This window comes from Cyanistes caeruleus, chromosome 3 (assembly GCF_971803275.1).
Source record: "Cyanistes caeruleus chromosome 3, bCyaCae1.hap1.1, whole genome shotgun sequence".
In the NCBI taxonomy this organism is placed as follows: Eukaryota; Metazoa; Chordata; class Aves; order Passeriformes; family Paridae; genus Cyanistes; species Cyanistes caeruleus.
In genome coordinates, this window is record NC_141703.1 from 13,451,939 (window position 1) to 13,468,304 (window position 16,366).

The 16,366-nt window shown below is 41.6% G+C and overlaps 1 protein-coding gene across 7 annotated transcripts; it reads right to left on the reverse strand.

Moving 5' to 3' along the window:
* Positions 1-2,077: 2,077 nt before the first annotated feature.
* Positions 2,078-15,312, reverse strand: LOC147653962 (uncharacterized). 7 transcript variants are annotated; one of them, XM_086879863.1, is made up of 7 exons: positions 15,226-15,281; positions 14,317-14,403; positions 12,817-13,010; positions 12,545-12,684; positions 11,655-11,733; positions 11,538-11,565; positions 2,666-3,958 (listed from the first exon to the last, which is right to left on the reverse strand). In XM_086879863.1, exons 3-6 carry the CDS (start codon positions 12,915-12,917, stop codon positions 11,562-11,564), a joined length of 324 nt encoding a protein of 107 aa, XP_086735989.1. In that variant the 5' UTR covers positions 12,918-13,010; positions 14,317-14,403; positions 15,226-15,281; the 3' UTR covers positions 2,666-3,958; positions 11,538-11,561. The 7 variants fall into 7 exon arrangements, 4 of the variants coding, with proteins under 4 accessions (XP_086735988.1, XP_086735989.1, XP_086735987.1 ...); XM_086879862.1 differs by lacking the exon at positions 14,317-14,403 and having other exon boundaries at positions 2,078-3,958; positions 15,226-15,263; XM_086879861.1 differs by lacking the exon at positions 2,666-3,958 and having other exon boundaries at positions 7,686-11,565; positions 15,226-15,284.
* Between the last annotated feature and the right edge of the window lie 1,054 nt (positions 15,313-16,366).

Here is a 16,366-nt window from a genome sequence, read left to right on the forward strand (position 1 = left end):
ATGTTTCATACAAATTCCTGTCCTTTGCAGTACTAATGTTTATCAATAACCCCACTGTATTTTCCTACCTGGCATTACGAGCTTTCAAGGGTAGATCCAAGTAGTGGATCAAAGCCACACTGGGAACACATGAAGTGAGAAAGGGATAAGGTTTTTTATTGAAGCTTTCCTGAACTTCAAAAAGGATCAGGTTTTATTTTTAATAATTTATCGCTTCCTAGTATTTGTGCACTCCAGTGGGTAACTTTGGAAGGACTGTTACCCACAATATTCAGAAGATTGATAGTTCTTGCACTTGGGAATATTCATGTAGTATTATACCTTGTTGCTACCATAGTCTACATTTTCGGCCATTCTCGTCTATTACCCAAGGAAATAAATTTTTTTACCAAGTTTTTTGCCAGCAAAAGCTGGTACTCACTGCATTTAGTTTTTCTCATCCTAGTTAGCTGACCAGTAGAGTTCAGCTGTCTTTCTAAAGGAACCATCTGGAGCTATCAAAGATTGCACTCAGCAAATCTAAGAGCTGGGAAGTTGAAGAAAGTCTTGACTCTCTTTGAAACCAAAAATACTATGGCTTATCAAATGGTTTATCTGGTTCCAAGGTGTTAGATTTTTTTCGAGTATGCACTCCACAATTTCTTCAGTTGCAGAGTTGTCCCCTGTAATTTCCTTTAAATTAAAGCTGGTGCCACCATGGAGCTTATGTTGACTATCAGATGACACCATCTGTGTGTCCAGCATTAATGGGCAGACCTACATTACTCCCTAACAGCCAAAAAACTTTTCATATCTAAAGAAAAACTAATAGCGTATTTTCTTTTGAAATTGTTAAGGCATGCAGGAGAGAGAATTCTTGCCACTGAGATAACTGAGAGTAAATGCAGAGAAAAATAATTTAGTAGTATCCTTATTGCCATGGTATTTTGTCCTGCCTTTGCCACAAGGAAAACATTGGAACCAATGAGGCAGAGCTATGACTGAGTGGCACAGAACGACACCAGAGCAACCCCCTCCCTATTCAACCCCTTGGTGCTTCCTTAACTATTCAAACATACAAAATATCCCACAGCAAGGTCCTAACTTGCAGCTGAAATGTGAAAAACTGAATCTAGCCCGCAGACAGTACACTTGTACCAAGGATTTCCATTTAATCTTCTTTTCCAGAAACAGCTTGAAGGAACACCAGCTGAGGAATAGTCATTGCTACATAAGAAACACAACTTTGGGTTTTGTACTAGATCCTTGAAAATGGGATTGACAGTATACTTTGAGGAGAAGGCCCTACTAGTTTGGCACTAGTAGGAAAGGAGTGTGTGTGAAATTATTTGTCTTTTTCTTTTTCCTTTTTTTCTTTCTTTCTTTCCTTCCCTTGCTAGGGGGTCTTCCAGGGAAAAAATCAAAACTGTATTTCAGATTGAATAATCATAACCCCACCCTGACATACCTTTATCTTTGGAGAATATCATCCCAGCACCTTTTTGTTTGCAAAATTGAAATTTGCAGGGGTCTTGTGAGGAAAAAGTTGAAAAGGAGTTGACCTTGCTACATGAAGTTTACCATGCAACAGAAGTTCCCATATCCTCAGATAAATGCCATTTATCAGCTCATAAAGCTCATTTAAGGGAGCAGGGTTCAGTCATCTTGGCTCTGAAAATTTTCACATGGAGATAGAAATGCATTTTTTGTCATTTTAAAAACACCATAATCTCACTGGAAGTTGTTCCCATATCTGCTGGTATTTGACAGCCAATCTAGCAGGCTGAAAGATTGGATAAGCAGGTTTCCCAGGACTTTCACATCTCTGCCATATAGGCTGTCCTGAAACTGGGGTTTCATGCAACCATGAGGTGAGAACTAAAGCTTCCAGGAAACACCACTATTTTTATAGAAACATCAAAACATTCTTCATTGAGAATCCGCCAATTTCATTGGATTCCTTAAATAAAACAGCATAAAAGTTCAGTTCCTGTGACAACTAGGAAGAACTGTAATGCTTGTCATTATGGAGCTTTATGAATGTTAAAAATCTTTCGGAGTGTAATTCCTGTTCCTGAGCTGCACTTTGCAGAGGAGCTTGTGTGCCAAGAGACAAGTTAATAAAAAAATCTGAGTCCAAATACACATTTTGTAATGAATCATCAGCCATTTTCCTCTCAAAAACTAACCAGACAGTATTAAGGAAGCACAAGTGCATTTTCTGATTGCCTCCTCTTCCCGATCTTGGCAGTAGAAAACATGTTGAGAAGAGCCCCTGTTCCAATAGCAACTCTGCCCTTAGAGAACAGTGATGCATCATTTTGTTCATCTGCATTGATCAGCCTCCTTTTTTACCCCATTGTATTTCCTTGTATCTCATGCACCAAATGCTAGAAGTTTTATAATTCAGTATCATATCAAGTGCTTTTCTGAAATCAATAAGCATTACATGCACTAGAATACTTTTATATAATACACAGGCAATTGCAGTAGGTTTGGGTATCACATTTGTTTGACCTGATATGGTTTATTAATCTACAGTTCTTACTGTTCATTGGGCTTTTTCACTCTATAGATTTACACATTAATTGGTGGGTATTTTAGTCTTTATTTAAGACCACCTAAAGTTTAAACAAATTATTGTAGTTTCCCCAATTTGTCTGTTAAAAACATTTTCCTGCACTTGTTCAACCAATAAGCTTTTATTTTTCCCATTTTCATATACTCCTTTTATTTGGTACTGATTTGAAAGTGCACAGTAAGGAAACTGAACTAGTTTACATAGCTCAAGTTAAACATCATATTTAACCTTTTTGTAACATACTGGACTTCAAATATGTACCTCTTGATGATACTGCTTTTTGCTGGATTCTGGAGTTTCTCTTCCCTGTAAATTGCAATAAATATTTTGCTTGATCTTCTGTAATAGTGTGCACGCTGTAGCTTGTAGACTGGTCTAGATGAGAAAATAGGCAAACACAGCATCGTGTTTATGTACACTGACATAGCAAATTAGCTCTAAGCTAAAGAGAAACTTGTCAGGGTTATAATAACACCAGTTTTGGGTTAGAGATAAGCTTTTCTGGTAGGTATTGTACAGGAGCTCTTGCATCATTACCCTAATTTCCAGTACCTCTTAGCAAGGTGGAGTCTCATCAGGATGCAATTGGAGTTGCTCAAATCCATGCATATAGTGGAGCTCAATAGCGATGCCAAACAAGAATCTATTTTAATTTGTCTTTAAATACACTGTCTAAGGGAGAAGTAAATGCACCAAGTTCATGTGGCATATCCATGCACCTGATCCTGGTAAGTGTAGTAATCTGCATTCAGGCTTCTTCAAGGAGCCTAGAAGGCCTTCTGCCAACAGCTGGCGACTTCTCCAGGAGCATCATTTAGCAAAATATCCTGTGTCTCTATACACAGCCTCCTCAAAGATGATGACTGGAAAAAAACTGTAATTAACAAGATAAACAAATAAATAGTTTTTTCAATTGTTCTGCTAACAAAACATAGCATGCATCTTATTATGCAAATAATTATGCAAATTATTTTGATGATCTGTGGGAAGGCATAGCATGATGGCTTCATAGGTGGGAAGAAAACTTTTGCTCTGGTGTTTTGCTTGCAGATGAGTGCTTTGAGATAACAGGAGTAATAAAATGTTCTTCTTAGGTGAAAAACGGATTCTGTCAGGTTCCTGACAACCTGAAGTTTTACTTTCTCCATGTTGCAACATCACTCAGGCCTACAAGTTTGTTGTAAAATGGATTAGCTTTGAAAGATTAGATAAGATTATGGAGGTGGATGTGGATAGGAATGGAATTACTGATGCTCCAAAGTCATCTTTACACTTCATTAAGTAACTGAATGCTAAACAAGAGGTTGTCACACTCGAATGAGCAACAAGATTTCCACATTCATGTAGTTTAACGCCTTTCTTCTCAGCTGAAGCTTGGAGTGGCATGTGACGGATACACTGAAAAGCAGAACGAAGAGCACAGATCATTTTTATTATTAAGGTTGTTGAATGCTTGCCTTTAGAAGCCATTTCCAGTTGCGTTCAGCAGATATTTGCCAGCTCTTAGCCTTAACTTGAGGAGTACTGCTACTTCTGGTAGCAGAATCCTACACATGCATAATGGATGGGAATTAAATACAAGATGACTTTTCTAAGTGAGCAGAAAAGAAAAGAGCATCCATCAGGTGCAGTCATGGCTGAACCTGCATCATAATCAAGCCCAGATATATCTACCTTGTCCCTCAAAGGGACCTCTGTCTTGTGTGTGCTTTTACACATGGCGGAGCACATCTGTTGAGTTTCACATTTCCAGATAAGATAAAGTGTCAAATTTGAGCTGGACTTCTCTGCAGAAACACCTTCACCTCACACACGCTCCCCTCTTGTTGATACCATCTTTACTCCCAAATTCTCTACCCTCCTCTCCAAGGTGCAGGGGGTCAGGAATGGGGGCTGCAGTCAGTCCAGAGACACCTTGTCTCTGTTACTGCTTCCTCCTCACACTCTTCCCCTGCTCCAGTTTGGGGTCACTCTGACAGGAAACAATCCTCCATTAATTTCTCCAATGTGAGTGTTTCCCATGGGCTGCAGTTCCTCACCAACTGCTCCAGCATGGGTCCCTTCCACAGAATGCAGTCCATCAGGAGCAGACTGCTCCACTGTGGATCACCCACAGGGCCACAAATCCTGCCAGCAAACCTGCTCCAGTGCAGGTTTTGCTCTCCACAGGGCCTGCCAAGAGCCTGCTCCAGGGCCAGCTTCCCATAGGGTAACTGCCTTCTTTGGGCATCCACCTGCTCCAGCAAGGGATCCTGCAGGTGGATCTCTGCTCCACCATGGTGTTCCATGGGCTAAAGGGGGATAGCTGACCCACTGTGATCTGAAGGGGAATTTCTGCACCAGTGCCTGAAGCATCTCCTTTTCCTCCTTCACTGACCTTGGTGTGTGTGCAGGGCTGTTTCACTCATGTACTCTCACACCTTCCTCCATCTGCAATTGCTGGTCTTCCCAGAGCAAGTTAGGTTTTTGCCCCGGTTCTGAAATATGTCACACAGTGACACTACCAGCACTGTGATGGGCTCAGCCTTGGCCAGCTGCAGGTCCATCCTGGAGCCAGCTGGCCTTGGTTCTGCTGGACATGGGGGAAGTTTCTCCTAGCCTCTCACAGAAGCTCACAGTAGCCCCACACTACAAAATCCTCGCCATGCAAGCCCAATACACTGGCCCTATATATGCAGCATCACAGAGCCTTCTTTTTCTTTTAGTAAAATACAGACATTGCACTCAGTCTTTGTGGCTTGATGTAGGTTCACACAGAGACAAAGACAAATGCAAGACACATCTGTACAAGGATGTGCATTTGCAGTATATGGGGGAATAGTGCACTTAAAACATTCAGCTCAATACAGCTCTGTAGTCTGCCTTGCCACACTGAACAAATCAAAGGTAGCTCCTAAGAATAGCATGCATGATGTATAAAAACAGATTAACACATCTCTTGGGAAACAATTTCAAGGAAGCTAAGAAGCTGAGACAGCTCTGAGGAAGAGTCTACATCCTGACCCCAGCCAAAAGTCACTCAGCTGTCTTGCTAATGCTCAGGTTTTAGAATTGAAGGGAACCAGCAGTTAATAGCTTTGGATAAGCCAGTTCTGAATTGTCAGGGTTGCTGTCTGCAATGGCTGGACTTTGCAATGCCAGCTAATTTTGAACCTCCGGTTCAAAAGGTGGAAAGTAGAGCTGATGTCTGTATCAGGCTCACACTTTGCCACAAGTACTTCAGCTGCAGCAAGGGGCTGCACCCCCACCCCATTTCCAGGTAGGTTTCCTTGTCCAGCTGAGGCATTGACCCAGCCTCAGGTGCCACCTTAGGGAGCTAATCTACAGAATCAGAGAAATGGTCCTACTTCCCATTCCTTATCAAAACCATGGAGAGAAGTTACAGAACCTCTCTAGAGCTGCAAGGGAACCAGAGGGGCTGTAGAGCCACTCCTTTCAGCACAAGACTTGTTCAGCCATGTTATACGATCTCATCTGCCATAAATACAGCAGTAGCTCTCTGATCCTCCCTTGCAGACACTGAGTTCATTGAAATCAGCAAACTGTAAAGCAGATTTAGGAACGTGACCCCCATTACTACTTTCAAAGGACAGTCAGGGCAACTTCAGCTGAAAAATGACATGGTCTATTCTGCCAGCTACCACCTAAATTTCCTTCTCTTGAGAAGATTACAGGTGGCTTATGATAAATCCTTTTGGGAGACACTACATCTCAATACGAGGCAGCACCAACACCAATCCTGTATGAATCAAGGTTTTCACTGAACTGATTAGAAAACCTTTATTGCCCAGTAAAGCAATCAAGACAAGTACACATCCGCTTTAAAAATAAACAAAAAATAAACAGCCTTTGTAATCTTATGACTGTAAACACTTGTTTTATTGAGTGACTTACCTTCCCCCTATAGAGCAAAGCAGCTATTGCATTGAAGGGTCAGTCATTTAGTCAGAAAGGCAAACACTGGCATTGCCATGAGAAAGAAGAGTTTCATAGCTTTTAAAGCAGCCTGCTATAACTGCACCTCCTGCTACCTTTCCAGCTGGCAGTGTAGCACAAATGGATGCTGGCTATTGCTCTCTGATATTGCAGTGGGCACATGCAGCTGCTACAGAGCAGCTAGTGGACTAATGCTACTTCATAAGAGGAAGACAGCAATTACCCCAAACAAATAAAAGAACTAAAACCGAAGCATCTCCATGTCATTGTCAAATATGATGTTGCATTAAAAATAATGTGAGCATGATTGCAAATAAAAGCAGGCTGGGTGAGGCAAGTCTTGCCAAGTCTTGTATATATGACTTGGCTTGAGAGCAGCCAAGAGCGTTCCAGCTCTGGTGTTGTGGCACCAGAGCAGACTTTCTGCAAGCTCCCTTCTTTGCTAAAGGAGGCACTTAGAACCAGATACAATGGTTTTGCTTTGTGTTAATCATTAATCAGAGGCAAGTAAAACTCAATGAAGGAAAGCAAATGTGCACACCATCACACAAATACAAGCAGGGATTTGAAAAGCAGACCAGGTTACTGTGGCTAATTTGGGGGAATGGAGGTTGGGAAGAGGGAGGAGAGAATCTTGGAAGGCAACACTTTACCTTTTTCATTGGGGAATTTCATTCACCATAGAGATTCCTGAGTTTTTACTTCACAGGAGCAAAAAATGTCATAGTCTCTGCTGAAGGTGGTTTGACTTGTCGCAGTATGGGATTAGACTGTTTGAGCTGTGAGATTTTAGTCACCCAGGTGCTGGAAACATACCTCCCCAAGTCTCTTCCCTTTAGCAGTACTAATTCCCCTGTGTCACTGCAGTCTAGCTTCCTCAGCAATATACTGCTGCAAGCCTGTCTTATTTGCAAGGAGAACATCAGCACTGAAGGCAAACCTCTCTGGCAAGACTGACAGTGCAGTCCTCTGAAAAAAACCCTGATTTTATGAGGAAGGAGAGAGTCCAGGTTGGTCTGCCATTCACATTCTTATTTTGCAAGTGTTTTCATAACCATCAGTCCTGAAAACTGAAAGTGAGATCCAAAAGAAGAATTAGGAAGGGGGAGAGAAAACAGGTTTCATTGATTGCTAGATTTGTAGATTACGGCTATTAGTAAAAATGACAGCACCTCTAGTCAATGGGGTACAGGTTCAAAGTCTATTAATGCACTACAAGTAACATGATTTAAGGATCTGAAAAGAGAAAAATCACAATGTGAGATTTAAATCCTACTTTGTACTTTGAAAGGCACCGTTTCAAGAGGGAGAAGTCCAATACGCCCCATTCACATGCTAATTCACTTGTTTCAACAAACTGGTATTCTCCTTCACCTCTTCACATTAGCATAAAATGAGAAGCTTGAATCTGCATTTTTCAAAAGACAACCAGGTTTCAAAATTTCCAAAATGCAACTATTCAAAGATGGTTCATACATGCTAAATGCCAGAGTATTGTAAATGCAATACTCATTTGCCTCCTGCATCCAGAATGTAATTTCCATTTTTATTTTAATCGCTAGTGATCCATTGTTCCAAGTTTCTTTAAATAAATGTCCCCCACTGCTGCCCATAGCTTCTGCAGAAACAATTTTGAATATTTTGCAGTCAAAAATAGCAGATGTGTTGAAATTTATGCCATTCCTCTCCAAAGTAGATGACTGATGAAATGCATATATCCAGGCCTGTGGAAATATGAGCCAGAAATAAATAGCAAATGAGATTATCTTTAAATTGATTTCTCTGCAGTACATTCTGATTAACCAGCAAATCAAAGATTTTTTTTTTTTCCAGCTGCTCCACAAAGATCATATTCTACATTCTCTGCATGTGTAGCTTCTGGTATGTAAGTGCTTCTTTCAGTTATCAGCTATCTGAGGGCTTTTCTGCTCTGCTGTCCAAAAAGCTTGGTCTTCTTCCTTTCTGCCTGAACTTTCAAACAGGAGAACATTTGTTCTCCTTGAATGACTCCACCACAAAAGTTGTTGTTCAGATCTGTTACAGCCTGTTTCAAAACCAGTGGTCTTGCTGAAAGCATTCTGGCGCTTCTTAAGGTGTTAACACAAGCCCCAGGACAATATGTCTGAGCCACTGGGACATTTTCTATCACTAGAGTTTTTTTAGAAATCAAAACCAGTGTGTTTATCTGATAGACCACCTGTCACATAGTCAGCGGTTACTTCAAGGACTCTGCTGCTGGTGTCATGATGAGCTGTCCAGCCTGAACTTCATAATGGTACCAAAATAACCAGAGACAGTGTTCCAATCTGCCCTAATGATAATTCCCCCTCCCTGTCTGCCCAAATGTTAGTGATCAGAATGACAGCAGTCTATGTGTCACAACAAAGAACAATATTATGCCTTTACTTTTGTTCTGGTGCGAATGTGCAGCTAACTTTCAGATGCTAAACACCAGCCCACATGTTCAGCTGCCTGCCCAAGGCTTGCTTTTGCTGTAGCACGGCTGTGGTGCCTTGGCTGAGTCTTGCTTAGAACATTCTTCTCCAGCTGCAAGAAAGAGTGTAGGCTAATGCCACATGAAAGTAAGTTCACAGGCAGAAGTGAAATGGTAAAGGCTATAACAGCTGGAAAATACTGAGGAGGGGCAAAAGTTACAACACCCTCAGAAAGAAGCAGAGGCTCAGCATACAGCAACTTAGCCAGACGGGGGATCATGGTCCTCTCCAAAAGTCATGGAAATGAAAACTCCCCCACAACCAACAGCTGCCTACCTGCCTGGTAATACTCGTAATAATTAGCTAAAGTAGCTTGTATTTAAGAACTTAAGTCATAGTTAATATTTGAGTACTACTTAGCTGAGTAGCCTCTTAGTTGTACCTGTGTAATGTACGTGTTATTTGATACAAATACGTGCTGTATGTTTCTGGACCTTGCAATCTTTTAGCATAGGAGAAGGTGCCCAGGGAAAAATGACCTATTGAGGAAAGGTTGCAGGTGTGAGTGCTAGTCCTGGCTCTCTCCCTCTGCCCCTGCTTCACTTCTTCTTGCCACACAGTCACACTGTAAGGCCTAAAATTACCAGCTCCTAAAACAGAGCTGGATAACATCCATAGCTAGACAGTGTTGCTGTCTAGCAGGAGTTGCTTTGAAGAACTTTTTTCCATGAATAAGTGGTATGAACAGGCCCTCTCCATCCATATTTAAAGAGAGATTAAAATTCTGACAGGGCTTCTCTAATCAGAAGAAGGAAGAAACCAGTTCTCACTAGAGGGCACATAAAGCTCGTATTTTATGCATCCTGTTCCAAACCAGAATGTAAGGTGAAAGTTAAAAGCCAGCAAGGCTGAAAAGCAGCTACCCTATGTGGCTGAATTCTCCCAAAACCAAATTGCAGCATGCCTTTTAAATCCTTCAACCCCTTGACATCATAGACTATACAGTAGGATAGTGAGTGATGTTACTTCTCTGTATGAAATAGAATTTTTCCTGTGTCTGGTGCCATGTCCATCAATACAGCAGAAGAACAAATCCCTGGGACAGTCCTGAAAGGTATTTCATAGAGAGGCAAGGAGAAAGGAGGGAAGAAAAGTACCGCACAGCAGGCACGTTCTTACTGATCAATGGCAAAATTCTCCACAAGCTTAAATTTGAAGAAAACACAGTATAGAGATCACTGACAGACAAATTCAAGAACTGCTCCTACACAAAGACTGGGAGAAATTTCAGGTTAAGTATCAAGAACAGTATCTCCACATAAATTTGGCCATTCGAGTTGCTCCATAGGGCTGTCTGTACATAGGGGTTTGCTTTGAGGACCTGGTATTTCCAATTGTTCACATTTTGGACTAGCTCTAGGCTGGTCCTGTGGGCAGGGATGGTCTGCTGGCAGCTGGGGTGCTCTAGGCGTGCTCCTGGAGCACATCTCCCCCCTGTAGTTTCCCACAGTAGGCATCCTGCTGGAGTGCTCGGAGGTCAGCCCCCCTGGGCAGCCCAAGACATCATTAGAAACACGATTAGGAAATTTGTTTCACACCCACTAATCCAATTTAAACCGTTACTGTAGCCACAATCAGACTGACAAGCTGTAAAAATGCATCCCTGAGGAGCTGTTTGCTTTATGCCGGGCGGGGGAGCGGACTTCAACTCAAGCTGGAGAACCAGCCCAAGGTCCCGTTTCCTTGTGGAGGGCAGGGTTCAAGAGCTGCATGTGTATATAGCCACACGTCATTAACTTTTTTGTGTCGACAAGGATGAAATTCAAAGCAAAAGGCACAATAGGAGCAATTTCACTGAAATTTGTGGTTATTGCAACACACAGGAACACTGTATGCTGGTAGAGCGTCCACCTTGCAGGACTAATAGAGAAGGATCTGAGCAAGAACTGAGAATGGCACCCATCACCTGTTTTGAATTATATTTTTTGTCTACAGGGATGGTTAAGAGGCAAACAAGCCTTGATTTTTACTTTTTATACTATTGGTGATGGCAATATTAAGTCCTGTTGGGGACTGACTGCAAGTGAAAGTGGTAAAATATTCTGTAAAAATTGCTCTTTTTTTGAAAATTGCAAAAATTGCAGGAGGGGCTGCACAGTGCATTATTTCCCCGAAGATAAATCACAGATTCCCCAAACCTTCCAGATGTTTGACCGCTGCTGGAGTGGCAGCCAGGGTCGTTTCACCGCTTGCAGCCATTCCTTAAAGCAGCCGAAACAACACGTCCTCCAAAATCAAAGACGTCAATATTACTTAACTACAACCGAAGGCGAAGAAACTGAGCTCGGTGTGCTAATAATAAAGTGCGAGGCTGGCAGGGAAGGCGGGGAGCAGCAGTGAAGGCACGGGAGGCGCAGAGCGAGCGGCGCTGCCGGAGGAGCGGCTGCGCTGTCTCCGCCTGCCATCTAGCGCCTCGAAATGCGGGGCATCCGCTGCTCGGAGAGAGTTACAGGCAGCGGGCTCAGCCTGTACAGACCACTTCTCCTTAGGTGGAGTCCCTGAGCACTCCACAGGGAGTTCGCTCCGTAATCTGTGACATAACTTACCCTGTGGCTGCTACAGTGAATTCTTCATCTGGGAAGAAATGTGGAAACAAAGGGAAAGTTGGAGGTGTGACACAATTATTTTGTTGTATTCCTTTATATTTTTTTTAGTGTTATTACCTCAAATACAGCGATTTTTCTACTTCATTAGCAGAATTAAGTTTATTCTCATGGTGTGGTAATGAAATCCTTAGAGAGACTATGAAATAAAAAGAAATTAAATGAGAATTAACTGTATTTTCCATCATGGCACGAACAAATTCAGCCTCTTTTGCTAGCCCAGTGACAGTGTGCTGGAACCTCAGAGGCTAATGATACCAATAATCTCTCACTGCAATTTTTTTAGTGCAACATGATTACAGGGGTTTCTTCATCAGCTTCAGGTGGCAGAAGAGTACAGAAAGAAGATAAGAAAACTTTAAAGTAATTAATCATATGATTTTTAAAAAACAAACAGCCAGCTGACACTTAGTCACACTTGTCTCACCTCTCTTTAGAAGAGACTTTCAACAGGATTGCTTACTCACTTGGAGGAAAAGCACTGATAGCAAGTCTCATCTTAGCTACAAGTGTTTACAGAGAGGATTTGCCATAGTGTCAGGGAAATCTGTTTAGTCTGTTGGTGGAAATCCTGCTGGAGGGTGGGATAAGGTCAGTGATATTGGCCAAATCCTATTAAACTAATAAAGGTTTCAGATCACTTCCTCAAAAAGAGCCATTCAGAGAGAAGGTTTAAGACTAGAAAATTAAGAATGATAAATCCAAATGAAATCCTTTTAATCTCTCTCCATTTATCAGCATTCTTTTCCTTCAGGGAGAGACAGGCTAAAATTAATGATGGTAAAAGATGATGGTAAAAGACTAACATTTGTCTCTTCTATAATGTTACAAAAGCAATTGAAAATCCCATTAAAATCATTACAAGAAGAATTTTAATTCATTCCTTTGCAATGGATTCATGAATGCAGCTTTGCTGAGGGAGTTGTAGCACAGGCAGGAATGAGGCTCACCAGAGAGCTGGTTCCTTGTGGCACCTGGCCGCTGCTGGTTGCTGCCTTGCAACATGACAAGCCACTTTGGCTGTTCAGGATCTGAACAAAACACACACCTCCCTGTGGCCTCCCAAGGGATGCTGTCTGCTGGGCCAGCACTAAACAACAGGACAATTTATATTAAAAGCAGAGAATGGCTTGAGACTACTATTAGCTTCCAGAAGCCATCTGGTTTTCTGACACATGATTATACTGACAGCAAAGACCGTCTTAACCTCACAGTTACTTACCTGGGGGCTCGGAGCTGCCTTGGGCCCCCTGCAGGCAGCCAAACAAGGTAGAATCTCACAAGGGAGCTTTGGCAGACATCCCCCATTTCAGTAAGGGCCATTTTCCCCAGGTGGTCTGGGGAAGGAGACTATGATCTTTGGGCTTCCAATAAGAGAATTTCAAAGAGAAGAAGCAGCATGAATGAAGAGGTTGCCTAGTAGAATGCAGCATGTAACCAAAAGGAAAAGAAATGGAGAAAACTATTGGTTAAGCTTCATCTCCTTAACATCATTCCCAGGCAGAAAACAGGCAGGACTTATTCTGCTAGATGACCTAAAGCCTTTGATTGCTTATACAGTGTGGGTTCTTCAGCAACTCGAAGTTGCCAGGTATGTCTTTTCTAACACAATAGCTGCTCAGTAAGAACCAGGGAAATGGCCAACGTTATTCCAACAGAACTTGAAATTTAATCTTTTTTAAAAGTAGAAGCTAAGGTACATAAGGGAAACAAATAGCTCTAGGAAAATAAGCAATCATTTCCAATCTAAATCATGAGTGTTAATGTATTGGCCCCTGTCATTTAATTGACCGTGCTCTCTTTACCACATTAAATACGAGCAGTGTGTGGGGATGCTCAACACAAGAGGGGATAAAGATGGTCTCACAGCTCTGAGTGTTTGACTTAGGAGATATTGCCCATAACTAAAGCAAACAGATCAGAGGGGAACAATTTTTTTCGAAGCACAGAAGCCACAGCAGCTAATGTCACAAACAAAAGGAAGCAGGTGAATAGAAACAGAGCAATAGAAAAAGGGATATGAGACTTGCAGCCCAGAATTTCACAAGCAATAGTAGTTCATAAGCAATGAGCTATAAAAAGCAAAGCTGACCAAGAAAGGGAATCATCTGCTTGCGTGAAAATGCAAATCCTTACCACCTCTATGTTATATATTAGTATATATATATTAGTTCTGGCAGTGTGAATGGGCATGGACACAAATTACAAATGCTTCCTTTGTGAAAGAAGAAAAATAAACTCTATTTATGTTCATCAAAAAAAATACATTGATAAGAGAAAGCTCCAAACAATTATGGTACTGGAATTGTTCAAAACATGTTATCTAAGTCAGAGATACTATTCCAGTAAGGAAATTCCCGAGAGCTGACTCACAAGTACCTGGAACACAATTCCTATCTCAGTGCAAACAATTGCCATAGATATCTTTGGACAGGTGAGAAGAGCTGCCCAGAAAGAACCACATTTCTATCCCAAATAGAAAGGCTATAGAAACAGAAAGGCTGCTTCTTGAGGTAGTCTTTCTGCCTAAAGAATGCTGCTTGACAAAGATTTGGGAGATCAGATGCAATATAAAGTATCTGATGCTACTTCCCTGCCTTTGATGACTTTCTTTTTTGTGGGAGGCTCTGCTTGGAGGTCTTAGGAGTTTAAAGGCAATGCTGTGAAAAAACACAAAGAAAAGCCCCATGTCCTTTTTCATAGGCAAGCAGAGCTTACATACCACTCTGTGCTACTGCTCCCCTGGCTGAAACTGGACCTCTGGTAGGCTGCCTGCTCACACAGAGAGGGCACTTCTCCTTGTCAGTACCTGTCAAGTCACACCCTGCTTGTCAAAATCCACAGCACACTCACACTAGGACTAACACATGGGTGGAGTTGGCTACCAGAGATTAAAATCACTCCTCTCCTTTTCAAGCCCTATGGTGACAGGTCACTAATTCACTGAGTTGTCCTAGTGCCATGCTCTAAGCTACAAGGGTAGCATCGTTTACCAGAAAAAATACCTGGTTTATACCAGCTACTCTTATCCAATAATAGAGAATCACAGAATATATTGAGTTGAAAGGGACCCAAAAAGATCATCAAGTCCAACTCTTATGTGAATATCCCATACAAAGCCACAGCCTTGCCATTATTAGCACCATGCTCTGACCAACTAGGCTATGTCAGGATGTTGGAATTCAGGGGTAATGAAACTAAGGTATAATTTTTTTCTGTGTTTTCCAACTACATTTGCTTCACCCATGTACACATCTGCTTTCCTAATTAATTGTCCTTCCTGAACATCCTTTCTTTCTAAGTATTATGGGGCATTCACATTCCTAGGAATGTTCTGAAGGATCAGAACATGGGTGTCCTGAGAAGCTGCATTTGAAAATTTGCAGAACTCAGGCTAAAGTCCTAATCAGTTTATTGTCTCACTTTAGGGAAAATAGAAACAAGTAAATCTAGGAAAGTCTGCATAACAGGAGAAAGAGGAAAGAAATTAAAAATAACATTTCAAACTAAAAAAAACCCTCACCATCCTAGAACATAATTTTTAATTTTTCAAAATTATCATTAAAAAGTATAGCTGTATGGAAAAACAGTCTAAGTAAATATAAAAACACCTTACATAGCAGATACTAACACTGAAAAAAGAGTAATAAAACTCTGGGGAAACCAAGCACACCACTTTCTTGCTAAGGAAATTAGTCTTTTTACCATTAGCCTTTACATAGGTTTTGATGTTATACCATGTGTTAATTATTTCCAAATCACAAGTGCAAACACTCACCCTGATTGGAAAATTAGCAGATTTCAAACTCAGGTAATTTCACCCTAATGAGGAACTTGTTGAACTGAATTTAACAATTAGCTCACACCCTTTGCTGGCTGGGTATGACAAGGCTACAGGGAGACACCAAAACTCAAAACTCACCTTTTTCTGTAACTGGCAATAAAGGATTAATATAAATTCAAAAATTGTTGCCATGCTGCTTCTAGTTCCTGCTTTGGCTTTTAAGGCAGGGATTTGCCAAGGCTGATAGATGAAGAGGTATTGCCTGTACTAAACAGCTCTCCCTTTTGCTAGGTATCAAGCCTCAGCAAAATGGATTTCACATCTTAAAAGCGTTAAACTTCTGATTTATCGGTCAATATGCACAACACGTGGGTAGAGCTAACAAGCTAAGGTGCTCACCACCCTTGATAAGGCACCAGAGCAGCCAGGGCTGGCTGACCTGCTTCAGCCAAGAGTGGAAGGGTTGGTTTCTGTGGCTGCCTGGAGAGGGCTGAGCCTTGACATTGCTTAGCTGCTATTATTGGGCTACTTGGTTGTACTTTTACAGAGTTTTAAATGCTTTTTTTTGTTGTTTTTTCCTCATTGCTGCTAAGTGCCTCTGTATCAATACTCTGCCCCTTAGCAGCAATCTTCCCTTTCTCCCTATGGCTCTGCTCTGCAGAATGTCTGGCAGGACTTTCCCACAGCTTAGCAGTTCTCCAAGATGTCTGCACCAATTTCAGCTTGCGTGGAAACTGTTTCTTAGCTCCCAGATGACATCTGTGATCTGATGCCTGAATCTCTACAGGGGAGACTGACACTCTTCAGCTGCTAAATTACACAAAGGAAACAGGAGTAATTTTATCCTACCATTAGTTCTCTACATATGCTGTGATCCTACCTGCATAAGAGATGTTGGGCAGTTAGGTCTTAGAGAATGGGGCCTAGGTGTAGTTGTGAAGGGAAAAGACACCCTTAATTAAAATTAAAAGGAAATTGCCTTTGGACA